The 26,237-nt window shown below is 44.0% G+C and overlaps 1 protein-coding gene across 1 annotated transcript in view; it reads left to right on the top strand.

Annotated features, from left to right (window-relative positions):
- Positions 1-26,237, top strand: part of LOC139540602 (spermatogenesis-associated protein 16-like) — a 54,547-nt gene that overhangs the window by 5,543 nt on the left and 22,767 nt on the right. Inside the window, exon 4 of the mRNA XM_071344424.1 lies at positions 11,350-11,439. Within this exon, the coding sequence (XP_071200525.1) occupies positions 11,350-11,439 (90 nt within the window). The remainder of the gene's footprint in view (positions 1-11,349; positions 11,440-26,237) is intronic.

Below are 26,237 nucleotides of genomic sequence, written 5' to 3'. Positions count from 1 at the left end.
TGCGTTCATCTAAATGCCAGCCATTTAGTTAAGGCAGCAGATTAATGGCGGTAATTATCTGGGAGGCTTTAAAGAGCCAAGCCCTACTCAGGTAATCGTTTCCATGTAGATAAAATAGGATGGCCATAAACAGTTTTAGGGAAGGATACTGAGCATTTGTGGGTTGTTTCTGTGCAAGGAGTTAACAAAACTTTCACAAAGTGATCCGTGGCACTGACATTCATATTGCATTATCTCACTGTCTAGCAGATTTTTCTCCTTAGCTTCAGGTACGTGTTTACAATACATTGAGAGTGGTGCTGAGATGTCAATTAGCCAGCCAGACAATGTCAGACCAGATTCAGACAAACAGGTCCCCAGACATCAAAGGAGAATAGTGTTCTACTTTTAAGGAGAGAACAGAACTAAGTTGCCATGATTTCCTGATTAGGGAGATGGTGATATGCTCTGGCCCTGTCAGAATAACAGAACGATATGACTTCATAAAAGGCTGTGAATGTTCTCTGCTGTTTCTCAACACGGGGAGGGGGGTCCCTCAGGGGTACATGCTTAGTCCCCTCCTGTACTCCTGTTCACCCACAAATGTGTGGCCACGCACAACTCCAACACCACCATTAAGTTTGCCGACGACACAACGGTGGTAGGCCTGATCACCGACAACGATGAGACAGCCTATAGGGAGGTCAGAGACCTGGCAGTGTGGTGCCAGGAAAACAACCTCTCCCTCAATGTGAGCAAGACAAATAAGATGAACGTGGACTACAGGAAAAGGAGGGCCGGTCATGCCCCCATTCACATCGAAGGGGGTATAGTGGAGCAGGTCGAGAGCTTCAAGTTCCTTTGTGTCCACATCACTAAGGACCTGTCAATGAGAAAGATGGTGCCAATAGACATGGCAGCTCTGCTTCTAGCTCCTAAGCAATTTCGCAGTATTTTTAATTGTTTTGTTATTTCTTACATTATTAGCCTAGAACGTTTTTTGTGTTATTACATACAACCGGAAAATAACTTTTGGATATCAGAGCGGCTGTAACTCACCAGCATTCTGACCAGAAATACAACTTTCCCAAATTAGAACCTTTGTTTGTTGCCCCCAAGGCAATTGAACTTATCCCAGATGCTGCTCCAAGATGCCGCAGGTGGAGAAGAGGTATTCGGAGTGGACTTTTAGTCCAACTCAGGAGCTGTGCACACCATCCACCGCTTCCGAGTATATTACTCGCTAATGTTCAGTCCCTGGACAATAAAGTAGACAAGCACAGGGTGAGGATCTCCTTACAGAGAAACATCATGGTAACATACTCTGTTTCACGAAATCATGTCTCTCTCCAGATATACTGTCCCCATCCAGACAACCAGCTGGGTTCTCAGTACATTGCGCAGACAGGAATAAAGAACTCGCCAGGAAGAAGAAAGGCGGAGGTGTATGTCTCATTAACAACTCATGGTGTAATTGTGATAATGTACAGGAGCTCAAGTCCTTTTGTTCACCTGACCTAGAATACCTCGCAATCAAATGCTGACCGTATTACCTCCAAAGAGAATTCTCTTTGGTTTAGGGTTGATCTCAATTTTCTTTAGTCAAGCAGTAGCAAATATATTTACTGAAGTATTTGGCCACCCTTTAAAATTAGTGGATTAATCTATTTCAGCCACACCCGTTGCTGACCGGTGTATAAAATCAAGCACACAGCCATGCAATCTCCATAGACAAACACTGACAGTAGATTGGCCCGTATTGAAGAGCTCAGTGATTTTCAACGAGGCAATGTCATAGGACGCCACCTTTCCAACAAGTCAGTTAGTAGAATGTATGCCCTACTAGAGCTGCCCTGATCAACTGTAAGTGCTGTTATTGTGCAGTAGAACAGCTCAGCAACAACAACTCAGCCGCGAAGTGGTAGGTCACACAAGCTCACTGAATGGGACCACCGAGTGCTGTAGCGTGTAAAAATCATCTGTCCTAGGTTGCAACACTCACAACCGAGTTCCAAACTGCCTCTGGAAGCAACGTCAGCGCAATAACTGTTCGTTGGGAGCTTCATGAAATGGGTTCCAACGGCCAAGCAGCCGCACACAAGCCTAAGATAATTATTTTACTTTTAGATTTGTGTGTGTTGTTGTGAATTGTTAGATATTACTGCACTGTTGGAGCTAGGAACACAAGCATTTTGCTACACCCGCAATAACATCTGCTAAATAGGTGTATGCGACCAATAAAATGTGACTTAATTTCATTGTCCAAACACACCAAGACAGTCATGAAGAGGGCACAACAATGCCTATTCCCCCTCAGGAGGCTGAAACGATTTGGCATGGGACCTCAGATTCTCAAAGTTCTACAGCTGCACCATTGAGAACATCCTGACTGGTTGCATCACCAGAATGGCGACTGCTCGGCATCAGACCACAAGGCGCTACAAAGGGTAGTGCGTACGGCCCAGTACATCACTGGGGCCGAGCTTCCTGCCTTCCAGGACCTCAATACCAGGCAGTGTCAGACTCCAGTCACCCAAGACATAGACTTATAGAATTATTCTCTCTGCTACCGCATGGCATGTGGTTCCGTAGCGCCAAGTCTGGGACCAAAAGACTCCTTAACAGCTTCTACCCCCAAGCCATAAAACTGTTGAAAAGTTCATCAGATGGCTACCCGGACTATTTACATTGACCCCATAATTGTATTCTTATTTATTAAAATGTTTTGCACTGACTATTGTACAGGCTCAATGTACACTCACTGGAGGCATATACACATGAACACACACACACATGCATATTGATGCTATATGCACACATGCATGCATTCACATTCCTTCACATTCTTGACATATTCTACTGCTACTCTCTGTTTATTATCTATGCATATTTACCCCTACCTACAGTACATGTACATATTACCTCAATTACCTTGACTAACCCTGCACATTGACTGGTTACTGGTACCCCTTGTATATAGCCTCGTTATTGTTATTTTATTGTTACCATTTTTCCTTTAGTTTATTTCTTACTTTTTTAAAACTGCATCATTGCTTAATTAAGGGCTCGTTAGTAAGCATTTTGGGGTAAGGTCTACCTACACCTGTTGTATTCGGCTCATGTGACAAATCAAATTTGATTTGTTATATTTGATAATACCAGCCAGGTCCAATGTCTCAGGTTTTGAATGAGAAGTTCATCTGAGAAAGGTTGGCTGGCAGACCTGCTTCTGGATCCGTTTGTGAAATTTTTGCCAAAAGGAAATGTTATCAACACCCAAATGTTACATTCCAAAGCTCGAAGATGTTAAATAAGGGATAAGCAGCTGTTTTCCACCCCAAATGCCACAGCTTGCTGTAGAAAATCTCTGACAGGACTCATCAAGCTCATTATAAGAGTGTGAGCAGTGGTGGAAAAAGTACCAAATTTTCATACTTGAGTAAAAGTAAAGTTACGTTAATAGTTAATTTACTGAAGTAAAACTGAAAGTCACCCAGTAAAATACTACTTGAGTAAAAGTCTAAAAGTATTTCGTTTTAAATATACTTAAGTATCAAAAGTAAATGTGATTGCTAAAATATACTTAAGTATCAAAAGCAAAAGTATAAATTATTGGTAATTCCTAATATTAAGCAAACAAGACATCACAATTGTCTTGTTTTTTTAGTTTATGGACAGCCAGGGGCACACTCCAACACTCAAACATAATTTACAAAAAAAGATCCATGGCATGTTAGGCCTGACCATAAGCACAGTTCAGATGCATCAGACAGACAAAACATAATTATTTTATAGGTTAATGTGGATTGTGCACTTAATAGCTCTGCTTTCAAACCAGTTAATTATTCAGTGGATTTTGTTGGGGCGGGCAAAGGATATGAGGGGGAAGAAAAGGCGAACAGCAGAAGGGCTAATGACTTCGGGCCGATAAACCGGGGGGAGAGTTTGCGGGATTCCACCCGGAGGGGCAGATCCCGGGTGGACAGCCATACCTTCTGCCCTAGCCAATGCCGGGGTCCGGTGGCGATCTGCTTGTCATCCATACCTGGAGGTGGTCTTGAGGAGGGCCGACCGGGCTCTCCTCCAGGTATGACGACAGCAGCAGACAAACATCTGGGCAGAAGGTATGCCAACCTCTTCTTCTTGCTCAGGGAAGAGCGGGGGCTGATACCCCAGGGAACACTCAAAAGGTGACAGGCCCGTGACAGAGCAGGGAAGGGTGTATTCGACCCACACAAGCTGCTGGCTCCAGGTGGTGGGGTTGGCGGAGACCAGGCAGCGTGGAGTAGTCTCTAGGTCCTTGTTGGCTCGCTCCGACTGGCCGTTGGACTGGGGGTGGAACCCGGAGGACATGCTGGCCAACGACCCAATGAAGGTGCAGAATGCCTTTCAGATGGGGGAAGACCCGTGACAAAGTCCAGGGAGATGTGAGACCAGGGACGGTGAGGGACAGGCAGAGATTGGAGGAAACCAGCCGGAGGTTGCCGAGGAGTCTTGTTCTGTACACAAACTGTGCAAGCGGCGACGAATGCGGACAGATCAGGGACCATGGTAGGCCACCAAAATCATTGTCGCACAAAAGCCAGGGTCCGACGGGAGCCCGGGTAGCATGCAAACCTGGAGGTGTGGGCCTGATCCAGGACCGCGGAGCGGACGACGTCAGTAACAAACATCCGGTTATCAAGCCCCCCCCCAGTGTTTGGCTGGGAAATCTGCGCCTCACGGACCTGCTTTCCTATTCCCCAGCTGAGTGCCGTCGCCAGGCACGAAGTGGGCTGGATGGTCTTGGGTTCCAAGGTAGTAGTCATGGGGCTATAGATCCGTGACAGCGCATCCGGCTTGACAAGTTGAACCGTGTGAACAGCAGGGCCCATTTAGCTTTCCTGGAATTGAGGCGGTGCGGCGATACTCCAGGTTCTTGTGGTTGGTCCACACGATGAACGGATGTTCTGCCCCTCCAACCAGTGCCTCCATTCCGCCAACGCCATCATCACCGCGAGAAGCTCACGATTCCCCACATCATGGTTCTTCTCCGTGGCGTTGAGGCGTTGGGAGAAGGCGCAGGGATGTAACTTGAGGTCCAGGGCAGAATGCTGGGACAGGATAGTCCCCACTCCGACATCCGAAGCATCGGCCTCCACCACGAACTGACGGGATGGGTTTGGATGAACCAAGATGGGAGCTGTGGTGAAACGATTTCTGAGGTCCTGAACACTCGGTCAGCAGCTGGAGACCACGTGAACGGAACCTTGGGCGAGGTGAGTGCAGACAGGGTGCCAGGGTGCTGAGGTGCTGTAACCCCGGATAAAGTGGCGATAGAAGTTGGCGAACCCCAGGAAACGTTGCAGCTGCACCCTGGAAGTAGGCTGGGGCCAATCCACCACCGTTTTCACTCCCTGCAGTGATGATGTAACCCAGAAAAGGGATTGTGGAGCGATGGAACTCGCACTTCTCTGCTTTTACAAACAGCTGGTTCTCCAGGAGGCGTTGGAGAACCTGTCGGACGTGGAGCACATGTTCTTGGGTGGAGCGGGAGAAGACAAGCATATCATTGAGGTAGACAAAGACGAACTGGTTCAACATGTAGCGGAAAACATCATTAACCAGAGCCTGGAACACAGCAGGGACAAATGGCATGACCAGATACTCGTAGTGACCGCTGGCCGTGTTGAAGGCGGTCTTCCACTCGTCCCCAGACGGTAGGCGTTCCGTAGATCCAGCTTGGAAAACACGGTGACCCCCTGGAGCGGCTTGAAGGCCGATGAGATAGCGGTTAGCGGTTCTTCACCATTATGTCAATGAGACCCCGATAGTCGATGCACGGGCGCAGTCTTGTCCTTCTCCACAAAGAAGAACCCTGTGCCTGCGGGAGAGGAAGAAGGACTGATTAATCCTGAAGCTAGGGAGTCCCCAATGTAGGTCTCCATCGCCTTGGTCTCTGGTCCCGACAGAGTACAGTCGTACCCGGGGCGGAGTAGTGCTAGGGAGAAGGTCAATCCTGCAGTCATATGGTCGGTGCGGCGGAAGCGAAGTGGTGCGGGCCTTGTTGAACACCTCCCGGAGGTCCTGGTACTCTGCGGGAATGGCGGAGAGGTCCGGGGTAACTTCCAAGCCCCCAGGAAGAGGTCCCGGGGCAGGTTGTGCTGACTTCAGGCAATGGGCGTGGCAGAATGTGCTCCAGCCCATGATGGCACCAGTAGACTAGTTAATGAGGGGATTGTGTCGCTGAAGCCAGGAGAATCCCAATAAGAGACTTAATGAGCAGGAATGCCTCACTGTGGTTCCCTGACAGTGAGGCATAGGTTGATGGGAGTGGTGTTGTAGGTGACTCGACCTATAGAGCGCCTGTCCAGCGCTCTAACATCCATGGGAATGGAGAGGGGCTGAGTGGGGATGCCCAGCTCGGGAAGCCAGGGTAGAGTCCAAAAAAGCTCTCATCAGCCCTAGAGTCAATGAGGACCCGGAGAGATTTCGACTGGTTGCCCCACAGCAGAATGGCATTAAACGGAGTGTGAGTAAGGGAAGCAGAAAACCCACCAGAGTACTCGCACCTACCGGTGAGCCTTTCCTTTTAACAGGCAATAGGACACAAAATGTAGAGGTCTGTCATTTTTTATCATAGGTACACTTCAACTGTGAGAGACGGAATCTAAAACAAAAATCCAGAAAATCACATTGTATGATTTTTAAGTAATTCATTTGCATTTTATTGCATGACATAAGTATTTGATCACCTACCAACCAGTAAGAATTCCGTCTCTCACAGACCTGTTAGTTTTTCTTTAAGAAGCCCTCCTGTTCTCCACTCATTACCTGTATTAACTGCACCCGTTTGAACTCGTTACCTGTATAAAAGACACCTGTCCACACACTCAATCAAACAGACTCCAACCTCTCCACAATGGCCAAGACCAGAGAGCTGTGTAAGGACATCAGGGATAAAATTGTAGACCTGCACAAGGCTGGGATGGGCTACAGGACAATAGGCAAGCAGCTTGGTGAGAAGGCAACAACTGTTGGCGCAATTATTCGAAAATGGAAGAAGTTCAAGATGACGGTCAATCACCCTCGGTCTGGGGCTCCATGCAAGATCTCACCTCGTGGGGCATCAATGATCATGAGGAAGGTGAGGGATCAGCCCAGAACTACACGGCAGGACCTGGTCAATGACCTGAAGAGAGCTGGGACCACAGTCTCAAAGAAAACCATTAGTAACACACTACGCCGTCATGGATTAAAATCCTGCAGAGCACGCAAGGTCCCCCTGCTCAAGCCAGCGCATGTCCAGGCCCGTCTGAAGTTTTCCAATGACCATCTGGATGATCCAGAGGAGGAATGGGAGAAGGTCATGTGGTCTGATGAGACAAAAATAGAGCTTTTCGGTCTAAACTCCACTCGCCGTGTTTGGAGGAAGAAGAAGGATGAGTACAACCCCAAGAACACCATCCCAACCGTGAAGCATGGAGGTGGAAACATCATTCTTTGGGGATGCTTTTCTGCAAAGGGGACAGGACGACTGCACCGTATTGAGGGGAGGATGGATGGGGCCATGTATCGCGAGATCTTGGCCAACAACCTCCTTCCCTCAGTTAGAGCATTGAAGATGGGTCGTGGCTGGGTCTTCCAGCATGACAACGACCCGAAACACACAGCCAGGGCAACTAAGGAGTGGCTCCGTAAGAAGCATCTCAAGGTCCTGGAGTGGCCTAGCCAGTCTCCAGACCTGAACCCAATAGAAAATCTTTGGAGGGAGCTGAAAGTCCGTATTGCCCAGCGACAGCCCCGAAACCTGAAGGATCTGGAGAAGGTCTGTATGGAGGAGTGGGCCAAAATCCCTGCTGCAGTGTGTGCAAACCTGGTCAAGAACTACAGGAAACGTATGATCGCTGTAATTGCAAACAAGGGTTTCTGTACCAAATATTAAGTTCTGCTTTTCTGATGTATCAAATACTTATGTCATGCAATAAAATGCAAATTAATTACTTAAAAATCATACAATGGGATTTTCTGGATTTTTGTTTTAGATTCCGTCTCTCACAATTGAAGTGTACCTATGATTGATAAAAATTACAGACATCTACATGCTTTGTAAGTAGGCAGTGTATCAAATACTTGTTCTCCCCACTGTATATATACAGTACCAGACAAAAGTTTGGACACACCTACTCATTGCAGGGTTTTTCTTTATTTTTACTATTTTCAACATTGTAGAATAATAGTGAAGACATCAAAACTATGAATAACACAAATGGAATCATGTAGTAACCAAAAAAGTGTAAAACAAATCTAAATATATTTGAGATTCTTCAAAGTAGCCACCCTTTGCCTTGATGACAGCTTTGCACACTCTTGGCATTCTCTCAACCAGCTTCATGAGGTAGTCACCTGGCATGCATTTCAATTAACAGGTGTTTGGAATTTCTTTCCTTAATGCATTTGAGCCAATCAGTTGTGTTGTGACAAGGTAGGGGTGGTATACAGAAGATGGCCCTATTTGGTAAAAGAACAAGTCCTTTAAATATCAAGAACAGTTCAAATAAGTAAAGAGACATGACAGTCCATTATTACTTTAAGACATGAAGGTCAGTCAATAAGGAACATTTTCAAGAACTTTGAAAGTTTCTTCAAGTGCAGTCGCAAAAACCATCAAGCGCTATGATGAAACTGGTTCACATGAGGACCACCACGGGAAAGGAAGACCCAGAGTTACCTCTGCTGCAGAGGATAAGTTCATTAGAGATACGAGCCTCAGAAATTGCAGCCCAAATAAATGCTTCACACAGTTCAAGTAACAGACACATCTCAACATCAACTGTTCAGAGGAGACTGTGTGATAGAGGCCTTCATGGTCGAATTGCTGCAAAGAAACCACTACTAAAGGACACTAATAATAAGAAGAGACTTGCATGGGCCAAGAAACACGAGCAATGGACATTAGACCGGTGGAAACCTGTCCTTTGGTCTGATGAGTCTGAATTTTAGATTTTTGGTTCCAACCGCTGTGTCTTTCTAAGACGCAGAGTAGGTGAGCGGATGATCTCTGCATGTGTGGTTACCACTGTGAAGCATGGAGGAGGAGGTGTGATTGTGTCGGGGTGCTTTGCTGATTACGCTGTCAGTGAATTATTTAGAATTCAAGGCACACTTAACCAGCATGGCTACCATAGCATTCTGCAGCGATATGCCATCCCATCTGGTTTGTGCTTATTCCCAATATCATTTGTTTTAAAACAGGACAATGACCCAACACGCCTCCAGGCTGTGTAAGGGCTATTTGAACAAGAATGAGAGTGATGGAGTGTTGCATCAGATGACCTGGCCTCCGCAATCACCCAACCTCAACCCAATTGAGATGGTTTGGGATGAGTTGGACCACAGAGTGAAGGAAAGCAGCCAACAAGTGCTCAGCATATGTGGGAACTCCTTCAATACTGTTGGAAAAGCATTCCAGGTGAAGCTGGTTGAGAGAATGCCAGGAGTGTGCAAAGCTGTCATCAAGGCAAAGGGTGGCTTTGAAGAATCTCAAATATACTACATGATTCCATGTGTTATTTTATAGTTTTGATGTTTTCACTATTATTCTACAATGTAGAAAATAGTAAAATAAAGTAAGTAGGTGTGTCCAAACTTTTGACTGGTACTGTATATATTTCCCCGTAAAATCCTACAACTTCCAATAGTTTTTTTTCTCAGATTTAATGTTTATTTTAGAAAGGACAGCACTCTACCAGGGATGAAACCCATGTTGACTCTAATGCTTCCCACAGTTGTGTCAAGTTGGCTGGATGTCCTTTGGGTGGTGGACAATTCTTGATACACACAGAAAACTTTTGAGCGTGAAAGACCCAGCAGCGTGCAGTTCTTGAAAACACTCAAACCGGTGCACTTGGCACCTACTACCATACCTTGTTCAAAGGCATTTAAATCTTTTTTGTCTTGCCCTCAGAATGGCACACATTCACAATCCATGTCTCAATTGTTTCAAGGCTTAAAAGTCCTTCTTTAACCTGTGTCCTCCCCTTCATCTACACTGATTTGAAGTGGATTTAACTAGTGACATCATTAAGGGATCATAGCTTTCACCTGGATTCACCTGGTCAGTCTATGTAATGGAAATGTGTTCCTAATGTTTTGTACACTCAGTGTATAGTGCAATGTCCCCTAAAACAGTTTTCTTACATTTTGAAATGATCCAGGTATTTCCAACATGTTTCACATATGTTCAGACTACCTTTTGAGATAATACATTTTTGACAAAGTACAATTTTTGTATTAATATTATAGGCATTATTTTACAGGCGACATTTAGTCTGAATATGGATGAATTGACCTCAAGGGGCATGAAATGCAGTTTAACCAATTTATGTTGCATAATATAGTGTGTTGTCAACAATTCAATATTTCCTTCACCAATATAAGTATTTGTATAAAAAAAAAAATCTTCATACTTTATAGTACCTTATATTGACTTATGAACCGCGTGGTTGAGCACATTTTTTGCCTTTTTACATCTTAACTATTTATTTAAAAATTCCTACTCTTCAAGGTCTCTACTAATTATTATGGTGCAATATTTATCCCTCACCAACTGAGTTCCTTTCTTTTATCCCATATCTTTGGTGACTGTTTTTTAATTTTCGTACAGCCCTCTGAGTGGGTAAAGTTAGAGTGCCACAACACTGAACTGCAGGAACCCAAAAGGATACAAATTATGTAAATTGATGCTGGGGGAGTTGACCAATCAAGTTAAAGTTAATAATTTTTTTCATATCCACTTCTAAATCCACTGTCAAAACATACTCTACCAGCAAAATGATTATCATTTAATTTGTTTATTTCATTTAGCTTTACAGTAGTTATCTTGATGATGTGTCTTTTTAAGCCTAGACATAAGAGGACAATGCTTGTATAAAATGGCAAACACATCAGGAACAATAATTGCACAGAGTAATTTCACATTTCACATTAAACCTATCAGACCTTAATTCTTTTCCCTTCTTGAATCACAGTTCCTCGCTCCCATTGAACATTTCATTCTATGATTACCTCATAAATCTCCATAACTGATCTGCCATAAAAGTATATTTCTTTGTCTGAAACAGCCTCAGCCAAAATCACTCTGACTCAGCACAATGACAACAATATTTTCCCCTTTTAAGTGACCCAAAAGAACAACTCAGCAATATGTTGTTTTAATTTTTTTGTACAATGTAACCATCAGGCATCAAAGAGAGGCTGTTTTTGTTTTACACTTTGAGGCAATTACGTTTAAACAGATTCTCAGACAATGAAACTATGGACCATTCTGAACTGGTTGAATCTCTCTTCAATAACACTAGTCTCTTTTTATTTCTCTTTGTTCTTTCCCAGAGCCATCCAGCTAAACCCCATCTATTTCCGCCACCATCTGCGCCAGGCCATGGTGTATCGACTGCTGGGGAACCCATGTGCCGCGGCGAGGTAAGAGTTAGTGGTAAATGCTAGGGTGTGAGGAGGGGGTCCTCCACAGGAAATGAAGATAGATTAACTTTGGCTAAAGCGCCAAGTCATTTACAGAGGGAGGATGAACACATGTCCAGTCAGCGGGTTGTAACATCGGCTCGCTGACTGTTGGATCCGTCTTTTCCAGGAAAAATATGTTCATGGAGACACATAAATACTAACTGCTCAATGTAGTATGAGTAGTGGGTAGAGGACAATTAGACTCATAATTACATTCTCTGCTAACGCTGCCATAACCCAGATACTAGAAGCCATCACTTCCTACAGCTCCATTGTTGTTAATGTGTCCACCAGTAGTCCCTTACATATGACGGTGCTTATTCTATATTGAATGAGGAGGGAATACATCTCAAAGGGCTCCAGAGCCACAGCCGATCGTCTGCTATTTATTTTGTTAATGTCCCTTCCTGTTTCATCATTATCGAACCACATCATTGGAATGGACTGGAGCAGAGAGCAGGTTAAGTTTGGTTAATCTCTCTCGCTCTTTCCCCCCTCCATCCCTCTTCTTTTGAATTGTCTGGGGGACCAATTAAACAAAAATTTAGCGACATGCCTACTAATACAAAAATAAAAGGGCCTTATGTGTTTAGCAGTTTTCCGTGTGCATCAGGGCTTTGATAAACGGTCAATGGGAAGGTCAGTTGCCTTTTCTTGGGTCTCTGTGTTGGGGTTCTGGCATTGGGCCTGAACTGAATGGCTACAGTACAGCTGTCAGGGATCCAGGGAGAAGAGGGAGAGGAGGAGGACACAGGCAGTGGACAGTGCTCTGTCTCTCCTCCGGACACGTCTCAGACTCCTGTCCATTCCCCTCAGGTCAGCCAATGCTGACACTGCTCTGTCCTGGACCCTCCAAAACAGATAATCAGCATCTTTGCCTAGGCTCAAATCATCGTAGATTAGTGAACTGAGGGATGCATCTTGTCAAGTCATTGCATATGCTGTTTCTGTTATGACATTTTACATTTGAGTCATTTAGCAGACACTCTTATTCCAGAGCGACTTACAGGAGCAATTCGGGTTACGTGCCTTGCTCAAGGGCACATTGACAGATGTTTCACCTAGTCGGCTTGGGATTTGATTCAGCAACCTTTCGCTTAATGGTCCAACGCTCTTAACCGCTTGGCTACCTATGAGAAAAGCAGTCATAATCTTGGCCTGCTGAAAATAACTGATTAAATGTGTCTTCTGGATGGCACATTGGTAAAGATTGCTTGTGTGTACCTCTCTGGGTACAGTAGGTGTATGAGCTACAATGGAATCTTTTTCATACAATAGACCTTTTCTGTTTTGGAATTTCAAGAGATTTTGTGCTTAGCCTTGCTTATAAGGCACTCCATTTTCTTCTTGTAAATTATATAAAGCCATATCAAAGCTAATTACATGGATAAGTGAATGCATTCCTTAAGCCGTTTCAGGTGGGCAGATAATTAACGAACATCAATCTCATTTAATATTCATTTAATGGTTCTGTTCTTTTATATGCCAATGGTAGTGAGAATGTGATGGATTCTCCCCTTTGTTCCATGAAGAAATCCTGCTAGTAGAAGGCTCTCACCATGCCTCCACTGAATTGTGCTTTGCAATTTTCCTGACATCTGGTGCACTTTCCATCATTGGATAGTCATCTGCAGACAATTACATTACAGGTTGCCACCTTGAAGATTGAATAGGAATGTTTATTTGACCACTCGTATACTATAACATGTTTCTCCTGTAGAGGGTTTCTTCTCAGGAAAAAGGCTATGTGATGAATGTGATTTTAGACAAAGAAATTTGTCCATTTAAGCAATTAAGGGTCATGGTTTCCGCTCTCTAGTGTCAAACTGCGTTGACACAGAAATGTAATGAATAGAGTGGCTCTGAATAATTGAATACCCATACAATGCTGCAGTGATCCTAATAGCCTCGTTTTTGGCAAATATGTTTTACATGTTGTAGGAACATTTATCACTTGACAAATGTGGCCGTTATGTGCATTAGTGATCCGCAGGTTGACTCACAACCTGCAGTCCCCACAGTTATATCCGCGGTGCGGGCGGGTTAAGGGTCATGGAATATTGTGTGGATGAAGGGCGGGTGGGTGGCGGTCGGGTTGAAACAATACATAAAACAAAATCTCTAAATGTTTTTCTTTCATTATTTTTTGTCTAACCGGCATTAGTACATAAGTCTAAGCTTCAGGGCCTAACTTTACACGTGCCAGATAGCATACAAGCCAATCGCCAAACGCTTTTGGGAACGAGCAGCAAAAGTGAATGTCTATCCACTGAGGCAAAAAGGACAATGTCTGTGTTTTAATTCAATAAGCGAAAGCTGTGAAATGGAGAGTTGAAAATAAAGAGAAGAGAGGGCCAGAAAAGTCATGTTTGGGAAAGATTTGATGAAGTGATAAAAGAGGATGATAGCAGTGCCTCTGCTGTGTGAATGATGATTGTGAGGCACTTTAGAAATTTGACAGTCACAAGATGGGGAGTTCAAAAAAGCCTATGGCACGAGAAGGGAACTGTAGCCTACTGTTCAGATGGGTACAATGGAAACTGAAATCTGGACACTGACTGTAGGTCTATAACTTCTCACATAGTCTTAATATGAACTCCTGCAGAACTAAGCCTTTTCTTGCAGTAAAATGGGACACCAAATGTACATTCTGACTCAGGAGTGGAGAAATATAATTTCTTAGTTTCAGCATCTTGAGAGGTGCTATCTTTTATAAGCATCATAAAAGCTGATAGTATTTCAACCACATAAAACATGCGTCCAAGCCAAACTGAAATCTTATCAGAAACATGTTGGGTTGTTTTCACAGATTTCTATTTTCTTACAACTGGTCAAACTGATGTTATTTAGACATTTTCCCCCCCAATTATTTATATTTTTTCCGAGGTCCCTAAACGTCTTTGCTCTGTGAAAGAAGCAGAGAAACTTTACCGACGTCAACTAGATTGAAGCATTCATTCTATCATTTAAGACATTATTCTGGTGAGTAAGGCTTTATTTAGTCTTCTAGGGCAACAAGTAATGACAGAAGAGAAGGTGCATGTATGTAATTATAGACTAACAAATAGCCTACCAAAATTCCATAATTATAAGCAGAAAAATATCTAAATTTGTCAGAATAAATCCTGAGTCAAATCGTTCCGTCCTCTCTGACTGTAGCCTACAGATGATTTTCTACATTTGCAGGTTAGGGTCGGGCATTTCCACTTTATCACAGTAGGGCAGTTGTGGATGGATTATTAGCAATTGCGTGCGGGTGAACAAACAGCTGACCAGCGCACCGCTAATGTGCATTCCATTTATAAGGAACTACTTCATTGTAATCAGAGGGCTAATATTAATACTATGCATGCCGGCAGTGGCGGATTTAGGTATGGGCGACATGGGCAGCCGCCCAGGTGCGGCATCTTGCCAGGAGCGGCATGGGGCGGTCGCACCAAAAAATTTGGAATGGTGACATTTGCGTAATTTAGTTTTCTATCACTCATTTGCACGTCACTTCAGTGATATCATGTCACCATGTGGGACTGTGGGTCAATTAACCTTGTCAGAGTGGGCGCCTTGATTGTAGTTTGTGAGCTAGGCAGGCTACTGCCTGGGAAGGTCTCCCATTCAGAAGTACGAGATGGGGAGGGGGGTAGGGGTAGGTTGACCTCAGGTCTCCCCACTGGAAGCCCGAGGTTGTGGGAGTGGGGGAATCTATCAAATAGCTCACCTCTAACTTTGTACAGTACTAATGCAATTAGTAAAATCAGTCACACTATGAAATGGTTTGTGTGAAATCGTTAAGAATAATATGAAACCGGTCTGCACACCACCAAGGTGGATTGGTTTAGTCTTGACTCTTGGTTGACAGTGTTGGGGGATGGGTAATGTATTGATACTCGAGTGCCAAATCAACACACATGGATAAGAAAAGGTCTAAGCCATCAGGTGCCCAGTTTAGGAAAAAGAGGAAAGAAGAAGAGGAGAAACGCGCAAAAGATAAAGGTATGCAGCTATGTCATCTCTTTATGAGAATAATATTATGCATGTCATGAAATAAACACTTATATTTGTTAGCCTATGTTGCTTGCTATGCTATTACACATAGGGTGACAATATTCAGTTTTCTGTCCAACTAGCTTACATAGTATTGGATATAATTTCACACAGTTTCATCATGATAATGTGTGTAGCCTGCAGCAAAACGATTACAACCTAATTAGCACATTATTGATTTGGTTAACTTTTATTGAGGTGACATCATAAAGGTTTTCTGTGATTGTGTCCTGAGCTCAGTAAGCGGAATTTACTAAGCGGCTTACTTAGAAGACGTCTATATTATGCTGATATTTTGTATCTTTTGTGATATATTGAGTCTTTTGGGGTGTCTTATGCCTAGTATTAGCCAAGGAGGTTGTATGGTTCATGTGGTTCCTATTCTGAAAGTTGTATAAATTGTGAATAATGACATGTATATTTAATTGTGCAACATGTATTTAGGGTGTCAGACTCATATACTGTATTTCAATGCAAATTCAGGGGCACTTCTGAAATATTTTGGAGCACCCTCTGGCACTAGCCAGGATGAGGAGCCATCTACCTCCTCAGCCACACAGGCCTATTCAGAAATGATCTCAGAGCCTCAGGATGAGGAGCCATTACCTCCTCAGCCACACAGGCCTCTTCAGAAATGATCTCGGAGCCTCAGGATGAGGAGCCATCCACCTCCTCAGCCACACAGGCCTCTTCAGAAATGATCTCGGAGCCTCAGAATGAGGAGCCTTCCACCTCCTCAGCCACACAGGTCTCTTCAGAAATGATCTCGGAGCCTCAGGATGAGGAGCCTTCCACCTCCTCAGCCACACAGGTCTCTTCAGAAATGATCTCGGAGCCTCAGAATGAGGAGCCATCCACCTCCTCAGCCACACAGGCCTCTTCAGAAATGATCTCGGAGCCTCAGAATGAGGAGCCTTCCACCTCCTCAGCCACACAGGCCTCTTCAGAAATGATCTCGGAGCCTCAGAATGAGGAGCCATCCACCTCCTCAGCCACACAGGTCTCTTCAGAAATGATCTCGGAGCCTCAGGATGAGGAGCCTTCCACCTCCTCAGCCACACAGGTCTCTTCAGAAATGATCTCGGAGCCTCAGGATGAGGAGCCTTCCACCTCCTCAGCCACACAGGCCTCTTCAGAAATTATCTCGGAGCCTCAGAATGAGGAGCTATCCACCTCCTCAGCCACACAGGTCTATTCAGAAATTATCTCGGAGCCTCAGGATGAGGAGCCATCCACCTCCTCAGACACACAGGCCTCTTCAGAAATGATCTCGGAGCCTCAGGATGAGGAGCCATCCACCTCCTCAGCCACACAGGTCTATTCAGAAATGATCTCGGAGCCTCAGGATGAGGAGCCATCCACCTCCTCAGCCACACAGGTCTCTTCAGAAATGATCTCGGAGCCTCAGGATGAGGAGCCATCCACCTCCTCAGCCACACAGGTCTCTTCAGAAATGATCTCGGAGCCTCAGGATGAGGAGCCTTCCACCTCCTCAGCCACACAGGCCTCTTCAGAAATGATCTCGGAGCCTCAGAATGAGGAGCCATCCAACTCCTCAGACACACAGGTGTTTTCACAAATGTTGTCTGAGCCCGAGGATGAAGACCCATTTGCTTCCACTTCTCCCTAGCAGGATTCTTCAGGTGTGTTTGTGCACGAGCGTGTGTGTGTGTGTGTGTGTGTGTGTGTGTGTGTGTGTGTGTGTGTGTGTGTGTGTGTGTGTGTGTGTGTGTGTGTGTGTGAGTACACACGCATGTGTTTATGTGTACATCTCTGCATAACATAAACAAAATAAATACTTTCCCTTTTGCAAAGTTTTAAGTTTCCATATTGTAGGTAACAATGATGATTTTATTATTACTGGGTATGTATGTGGGATGTTCCACCACTATAAAACTATAAATGCTGTGAATAACGTGTGTAAACTAATGCCCATGTGCTCTCCATTAGAAATGCATCCCCACCAAATCCTGCTGCTGAGGATGAACCACTGTCTACAGACCCTGCTGACTGGCCTTCAGTTCTGACTGACAGAATTCGGACACAACTAGTTTGCGAGGACCAAGTGAGGTATCACCTAACTCTGTTTTCCCAAGGAATGAGAGTGATGGAAGACGTTTCCACCACAAGTATTTTAGGAAGACCTTGGTGAGTGGTGAAAAAATCCCTAGAAGTTGGTTGGTGTATTCCAAAAGAAACAACAGCCTCTTCTGCTGCGAACTATTTTCTAAGAAGAACATTTATTTAGCAAACTCAGGACTGACAGACTGGAAACATGCAAGTTCGTTGCTGACTTCACACAACAGCAGTTCAGAACACCAAAACTGCATGAAAACATGGAAAGAACTGGCAATGAGGATCAATAAAGGGGAAACAATTAATAAACATGAGATGGCATTTATGGAGGATTAGAGGATAAGGTGGAGAGAGGTGTTGACACGTCTGACTGCTATTGTGCAGTCTCTGGCAATTAGAAATCTGGCACTAAGGGGACACACAGAAACACTGTACTCTCCATCAAATGGACATTTCCTCAAAGAGGTTGAACTGATGGCACATTTTGATCCAGTCATGAAGAGCACCTTAACCGTGACCAAAAAGGGACCTTGAGTCACACCACCAGCTACCTTGGCCATCAAATACAGAATGAACACATTGATTTGTTGAGCAGCAAGGTCATTTCAATAATGGTGAATGACATCAAGCTGGCAAAAGTATTCTCTATCATTCTAAATTCCACCTCAGTTGTCATCCACACTGAACAATTGTCAGGAGGAGGAGCCCCTCATAAAGGAACATTTTATGGGGTTTTTGGAGGCAGAGGAGCCAACATTTGATCCCTGATTCTCAAAAGATTAGAGGAGCTAAAAATTACTTTTGAGGACTGCAGAGGACAGTCTTATGATAATGGGGACAACATGAGAGGCAAAAACAAAGGTGTCCAATCCAGACTCCTGGAAATGCATCCAAGAGCTCTATTTATGCCATGTGGGGCTCACACATTGAACCTGTTTGTGGCTGATGCTGCTAAAAGTTCTGTCGATGCCACAGGTTACTTTGGCATCTTACCCAAACTGTACACCTTGTTCCCAGCCTCCACACAGCGATGGGCCATCCTGAAAAAACATGTGGACATCACTTTGAAGATGTGGACTGAGACAAGGTGGGAGAGTAAAGTTAAAGGTGTCGAGCCACTGAGGTATCAGGCAGCAGCGGTGAGAGAGGTGAGGGATCAAACCAAAGACCCTGTGATAAAGATTGAGGCCCACTCCTTGTCAGAGGAGGTGGGATCATACCACTTCAGCATCTGTACAGTGGTGTGGTATGCAGTCTCCCAGTATGCATGTGGATGTTGCAGTCAGTCTTCTCAGAAAGACAGAGAGAGGTCTCAGCAACTACAGGGCAACAGGCTTTATGACTACACAAATGTCAGCCAAGGATATTTGCGAGGGAATGAATGTAGAGGCTGTTCTACAGCAAAAAAAGGCTGAGGTCCATAAAGCGGAACTTTTCATACAAATCAATTGATGAGCCTTTGATTGATGCCCTGATGAAACTGGAGGTGACATTTTTCAGTGTCGTTGTTGATGCTGCAACCTCAGCCCTTCAGGAAAGATTTTCCACATTGGAAAATGTAGGAGACAAGTTTGAGTGCTATCAACCTTCCAAAGTCTCTCAAATAAGGAGCTGACAGAACAATGTGAGGCCCTTAGTATGACACTGCACTATAAAGAACACTCAGACTTGGATGGCAGAGAGCTTGCACAGGAACTGAAGAACTTGCCTGACTTGCCAACGAAGACCATGACCCTGCAGATAGCAATACTGGGTGATTTGAAAAACCATAGTCAATCAATCAATAATATCATAATTATTTTAGCAAAAATGTTTATTTTTAATTTACAATCTGTAGAAGCTTTGAGAATAGAAAGGTTCAATACTTTTGTGAAGCATCACTGCACAGATGGGAGGGGTTGAATGGAGCTGAAGGGTGGGACTAATAACAAGATAGCCAATGTAAAACATACAGGGTCTGTAGAATGTACACTGCTCAAAAAAATAAAGGGAACACTTAAACAACACAATGTAACTCCAAGTCAATCACACTTCTGTGAAATCAAACTGTCCACTTAGGAAGCAACACTGATTGACAATAAATTTCACATGCTGTTGTGCAAATGGAATAGACAACAGGTGGAAATTATAGGCAATTAGCAAGACACCCCCAATAAAGAAGTGGTTCTGCAGGTGGTGACCACAGACCACTTCTCAGTTCCTATGCTTCCTGGCTGATGTTTTGGTCACTTTTGAATGCTGGCGGTGCTTTCACTCTAGTGGTAGCATGAGACGGAGTCTACAACTCACACAAGTGGCTCAGGTAGTGCAGCTCATCCAGGATGGCACATCAATGCGAGCTGTGGCAAGAAGGTTTGCTGTGTCTGTCAGCGTAGTGTCCTTAGCATGGAGGCGCTACCAGGAGACAGGCCAGTACATCAGGAGACGTGGAGGAGGCCGTAGGAGGGCAACAACCCAGCAGCAGGACCGCTACCTCCGCCTTTGTGCAAGGAGGAGCAGGAGGAGCACTGCCAGAGCCCTGCAAAATGACCTCCAGCAGGCCACAAATGTGCATGTGTCTGCTCAAACGGTCAGAAAGAGACTCCATGAGGGTGGTATGAGGGCCCGACGTCCACAGGTGGGGGTTGTGCTTACAGCCCAACACCGTGCAGGACGTTTGGCATTTGCCAGAGAACACCAAGATTGGCAAATTCGCCACTGTGCTCTTCACAGATGTAAGCAGGTTCACACTGAGCACATATGACAGACGTGACAGAGTCTGGAGACGCCGTGGAGAACGTTCTGCTGCCTGCAACATACTCCAGCATGACCGGTTTGGCGGTGGGTCAGTCATGGTGTGGGGTGGCATTTCTTTGGGGGCCGCACAGCCCTCCATGTGCTCGCCAGAGGTAGCCTGACTGCCATTAGGTACCGAGATGAGATCCCCAGACCCTTTGTGAGACCATATGCTGGTGCGGTTGGCCCTGGGTTCCTCCTAATGCAAGACAATGCTAGACCTCATGTGGCTGGAGTGTGTCAGCAGTTCCTGCAAGAGGAAGGCATTGATGCTATGGACTGGCCCGCCCGTTCCGCAGACCTGAATCCAATTGAGCACATCTGGGACATCATGTCTCGCTCCATCCACCAACGCCACGTTGCACCACAGACTGTCCAGGAGTTGGCGGATGCTTTAGTCCAGGTCTGGGAGGAGATCCCTCAGGAGACCATCCACCACCTCATCAGGAGCATGCCCAGGCGTTGTAGGGAGGTCATACAGGCACGTGGAGGCCACACACACTACTGAGCCTCATTTTGACTTGTTTTAAGGACATTACATCAAAGTTGGATCAGCCTGTAGTGTGGTTTTCCACTTTAATTTTGAGTGTGACTCCAAATTCAGACCTCCATGGGTTGATAAATTTGATTTCCATTGATCATTTTTGTGTGATTTTGTTGTCAGCACATTCAACTATGTAAAGAAAAAAGTATTTAATAAGAATATTTCATTCATTCAGATCTAGGATGTGTTATTTTAGTGTTCCCTTTATTTTTTTGAGCAGTGTATATAGGTTCAGAGCTTTTGTGAAATAGCACAGTTACAAATATAAATCAAACTGGATGGACATCCGAAATAGAGGAAGGACTAAAAAAAACTAAATAACCATTGTAAAATAGATTGTGTCTGTAAAATGTGTATAAGATATATAAACTGAAGGTAGGAGCCTAAGTGTTTATTGGTTTACTCCAATTGGGGGAAGGGTGGTAGTGTTTGCAGGGAATAATAAAGGCATATTCTAAAAAAAGTATGTATGTCTATATAGGTATGTGTATGTATATATGTGTATATGTATGCATGTGTGTATGTATATGGATATATGTATTTACCCAAAAAATATATGGGGGATTGAAAATGATGCAGACAATTACATTGATGGAAGCAACATTCTTTCAGCAATATTAAGCTGAACCACCCCTTAAAGGAAAAAAAAAATCCCTTCTTTGGGATAGGGGGCAGTATTTTCAGGTCCGGATGAAAAGCGTGCCCAAAGTAAACTGCCTGTCACTCAGGCCCAGAAGCTAGGATATGCATATCATTGGTAGATTTAGATAGAAAACACTCTAAAGTTTCTAAAACTGTTAGAATTATGTCTGTGAGTATAACAGAACTGATATGGCAGGCGAAACCCCGAGGACAAACCATCCCAAAAAATAATAATTTCACCTTACCACTGTTTTCAATGACTAGTACTATAATTATAAGCCCAAGTCCTCCCAAATTGCAGTTCCTAGGGCTTCCACTAGATGTCAACAGTCTTTAGAAAGAGTTTCAGGCTGGTTTTTGGAAAAATGACCCAGAAATTGTAGTTTTTCTAGGTGGCTCGCATTTTGGCTGTAGCGTTTCCAAGCAAGTGGAGGAAAGCGTGTTCTTTCTTAAGTCAAACTTTGGAAAAGTTTATTAGTAACGTTTGGGATTCATTTTGTATGCATTTTGATAGAGGGAAACTGAGTGGATTATTGACTGAAGCGCGCCAGCTAAACTGAGTTTTTATGGATATAATGAAGGACATTATTGAACTAAAGGACCATTTGTAATGTAACTGGGACCTTTTGGAGTGCCAACAGAAGAAGATCTTCAAAGTTAAGGCCTATATTATATCGCTATTTCTGACTTTCGTGTCGCAACTCCCTGGTTGAAAATGATTTGTTATGCATTTGTGTGCTGGGCGCTGTCCTCAGATAATCGCATGGTTTGCTTTCGCCGTAAAGCCTTTTTGAAATCTGACACGGCGGCTGGATTAACAACAAGTTAAGCTTTATTTTGATGTATTGCATTTAATTTAATTTGAATTTGGCGCTCTACCATTCCACCAGATGTTGTCGAGGTGTCCCGCTAACGGCACGCCTTTCCTAAACATTAAAGAGGAGGAAAAAATAAAAAAAAGACCATGACCCTGCTTGAGCTGCTGATATTTATACACGAAAGGGAGCTCTCAGAAATGTATCCACATTTATGGACTGCTCTCAGAATTTGTCTTCTCTTCCAGTGACCTTAGCTGAAGCAGAGAGGAGCTTTTCAAAGTTGAAGCTCATCAAATCCTACCTGAGGTCCACCATGTCACAGGAACACCTTAGTGCCCTTGCTGTCATCAGTATTAACCATGCAATTGCTGGGCAGATTTCTTATGATGATGTAATTGATGACTTTGAATCAAGGAAGGCAAGAAAAGTCAGGGTTTAGATGGCAGTTGTGCAATTTAGTTTGTGTTTCTTGTTTGAAGTGCAATAGTGTAATAATCAGGTTCTCTTCTTTATAAGTGTGTTATTCTATTTGTGTATTTGTGTGATATAGGATTTGTGCAATTAAATTTTTTGTGTGTTTATTGTTAGCAATAGGGTAATAGTGTAATAATTTGATTATCTTTATTTGTATTTATATACTACAATTTGTTTCTATTTGTCTTTGTTACTTTTTGATATTTATGAGTCTTATTTTTGTATATATTTTTTATATGTATATAGTTTTAAATGTTATGACTATGTATTTGTGTTGTTCCAAATGTCTGACTAAAAATTACAGTTAGTGCAGAATGGTGCTTTTTTTGTTGTTGGCTGTGGGGTAACTGAAGGGGGGGTTCTCCCAGGGAGCCATACAAGCTAGAACCGCCCCTGCATGCCAGGCTCTCTTGGCTGAGAGTTGAGGAAAGACTGACTGCTTCACTTCTGTTTTATAAGAAACATGTTGGAAATTGCAAGTTGTTTGCACTTACACAAAGCACTGACCCCACGAGACACCAGTTTTTTTAGTCCCCAGGTCCAGAACAATTTCAAGGAAACGTACAGTATTATACAGAGCCATGAGTGAATGGAACTCCCTTCCATCTCATATAGCGCAAGTGAACAGCAAACCTGGTTGAAAAAAAACAAATAAAGCAACACCTCACGGCACAACGCCTCTCCCCCATGTGAGCTACTTGTTGTATGTACTGACATGTATGTGTAACTGAAAGATCCACACAGACTACATTTTAATATTTGTAAATGTATGTAAAGTCTTTTGTCTGTAATGTATTTGTTGTTATGTGTCAGAGCCCAGTAAGACTAGCTGTCTCCATTGGCGTTGGCAAATGGGGATCCAAATAAATCAAATCAAATGTATATCAATAGACACATGTATGCCATGAATATGGGAACTAGAGGAGGTAGGCTGCTGAGTGCCTGGTGAATGGAGAGAAAAATATCCTGTACACACCACTAACTCATTTTCTTATACGATTCACTTTTGTCTTCCATTATGCATACATCTGATTTGCCAAGCCCAGACCTCGGATTTGTGTGAGAAAAGAGGTGTTGAATGCCAAACCTTTTGCACTCGGGAGCCAAGAGTATGTAGAATGCTGACACCAGTAGAAAACAACGCCATTCTCTACAGCTGCATGTGCTGCTAATGGAGCAGCTGTGGCGTGTGGGGTTGGGCTGTTCTTTTCGGCAGCTTTCAAAGACAATTCTTACAATGGTGTGTCACCTGAGTATCAGAACATATCTATGTTGTGGTACAGTACAGCTACCTGGGCTGAGCTGCTATGTGAAGGGAGTTGGTGGTGATGATGAATTGACCATCCCCTAGTAGTCCACTGTGCTGTGGGGCTGCTGTGGCCTTCCTCTTACCTTCTCCATCACTTCGGTTTGTTTTTTTCTTCCTTAGACTTTAATGGTGTCACATTGTGAATTCTCTACACAAGCTGCCTCTATTGGCCATTTTTTCAGGCCAGCCGTCACAAACGGCCCCATGCTGTCAGACTGGTCATTATCTTGATATGAGGGGTCAGGCCGGTCCCAAATGTTTTTTTTTCTGTCTTGAGGTTGTTGTTTTTTGGTTGTCATGCTGTCCTTTGACAAATCTCTTATTGTTCGTCCACACCCCCCATGTGGCCAGAGTGAGAGAACTAACAGGAACTTTTCAAATTAACCCAAATCCCAGTCTGCCTGTTGAATTTAACTCTGTCAAATTGACTGCCAGCATCGACATAAAGGAGATGTATTTTTTATGTGTACATATCAAGAGGACGAGGGGCTGTAGGCAGCAGGCTAGTCTCATAGGGCGGTCACAGTGCAACCGGAAAGGTTTCCAATTCCAAGTGTTTTGAAGACATTTTTAAAAGGCTTGTGATAGCCACATCTACTTTCCGTGACATCACTCAATAGACAGGGCCTCTCATGTAAGGGAGCTATTGATCGGATCACCCCTGTTACCTTGGACCCTCAGAAAAGGGGATTAAGGGGTCAATTGACATTATTGGCAAACCTGTTTTTATAGCTCTCTTTGTTACAAGAGTGGCATGACAGGATTTTAAATGGGTGTTTGCTCTCACTCTGTAACAAAGAGAATATATTTTAAACAGAGATGACTGAGAACTATGGCACTCTGCTTCCTAACAATAGCTGTTTCTATACGCAGCTTCATGCTATATGCAAACTGTATGCCAGCAATTAGCATTCCATTGAATGCTTCATGAGGGGGAAATCCAAGATGCAGGCTTCTCGCAATCTTGGCTTTATTGTAGAGATCGCATAGAGTTAGCACTCTGATGTACATTGAACGCTACCAATGCATTTGACCATTTAATTGTTGTGGGAATGCTAAGACTCTAGGGTTTACTAGATGGACTTCACACCCATTAACCAGGCATGAGTCCTAACCTCCGCTGTAGTCAATAGAGGCTGGTCCAACAATGGAAAATCAGTTGCTTCACTCTTTGGGGAGTGCAATTGGGTTTTCCTTTCTCAAACACACACCAGTGAGTGCTCTCATGAGGTTCATTGATTGTGGCTGTGATGATGACTTCAACCATGCCTGGCCTCTCTCTCTCTCTCTGGCAATCCAGGCCCACTGGCCCATCCATCCATCCCTTAGAGCTGAGCCATCATCATCACTGTCAGATGAACCAATCATGACCAATTACTGGGATTATCTTTCAGTGATCACAGCACATCTGGCAGCCATCAGCCACTGTATAGATTGTTGGAAGCAGGGGAGACAGCAACCTGGCAGGCCAAGGCATGATCCTAGCTGCTAGAGACCTGGCCAGTGCCAACAGGGTTGAACTGCAACTAGGGTAAAGGGGCACACCTAGTCAAATCAAACGGAATGCAATCAACCGAAATGTGTCTTCCATATTTAACCCAAACCCTCTGAATTAGAGAGGTGCGGGGGCCTGCCTTAATCGGCGCCCAGGGAGCAATTGTTGTCGGGGGTGGACTGCCTTGCTCAAGGGCAGAACGGCAGATTTTTCCACCTTGCCGGTTGAGGGATTCGAATCAGCAACCTTTCGGTTGCCCCCCCTAGAATCATTATTATCATCATCACCACTCAGCCTCTTTCTTCCAGCCCTTGTACCAACACTTAAGATCATTTATTGGTAGCTTCTTCTCTGGTGGGGAGCCAAACATCAGCCAAAAAGAGAATAAATCTTTGATGTAAAATCAGAGATAGTTGCTTCATCAATTTGACAATTTGTGTCACTCTACCAAAGCACTGAAAATTATTTTACAGTTATGTTACCACAGTGTCTTAAGAATAAAAACTCAAATCCAATGTGCCTCCACGAGTATAGAGGTAGTGTAGTAGAGACAGACAGGAGTGTGACTGCATGGTGGGATGA

The sequence above is a fragment of the Salvelinus alpinus genome, chromosome 16, assembly GCF_045679555.1.
Source record: "Salvelinus alpinus chromosome 16, SLU_Salpinus.1, whole genome shotgun sequence".
Classification (NCBI taxonomy): domain Eukaryota; kingdom Metazoa; phylum Chordata; class Actinopteri; order Salmoniformes; family Salmonidae; genus Salvelinus; species Salvelinus alpinus.
The sequence above is the reverse complement of the archived record's forward strand: the minus strand, read 5'-3'. Positions and strand labels throughout refer to the sequence as shown.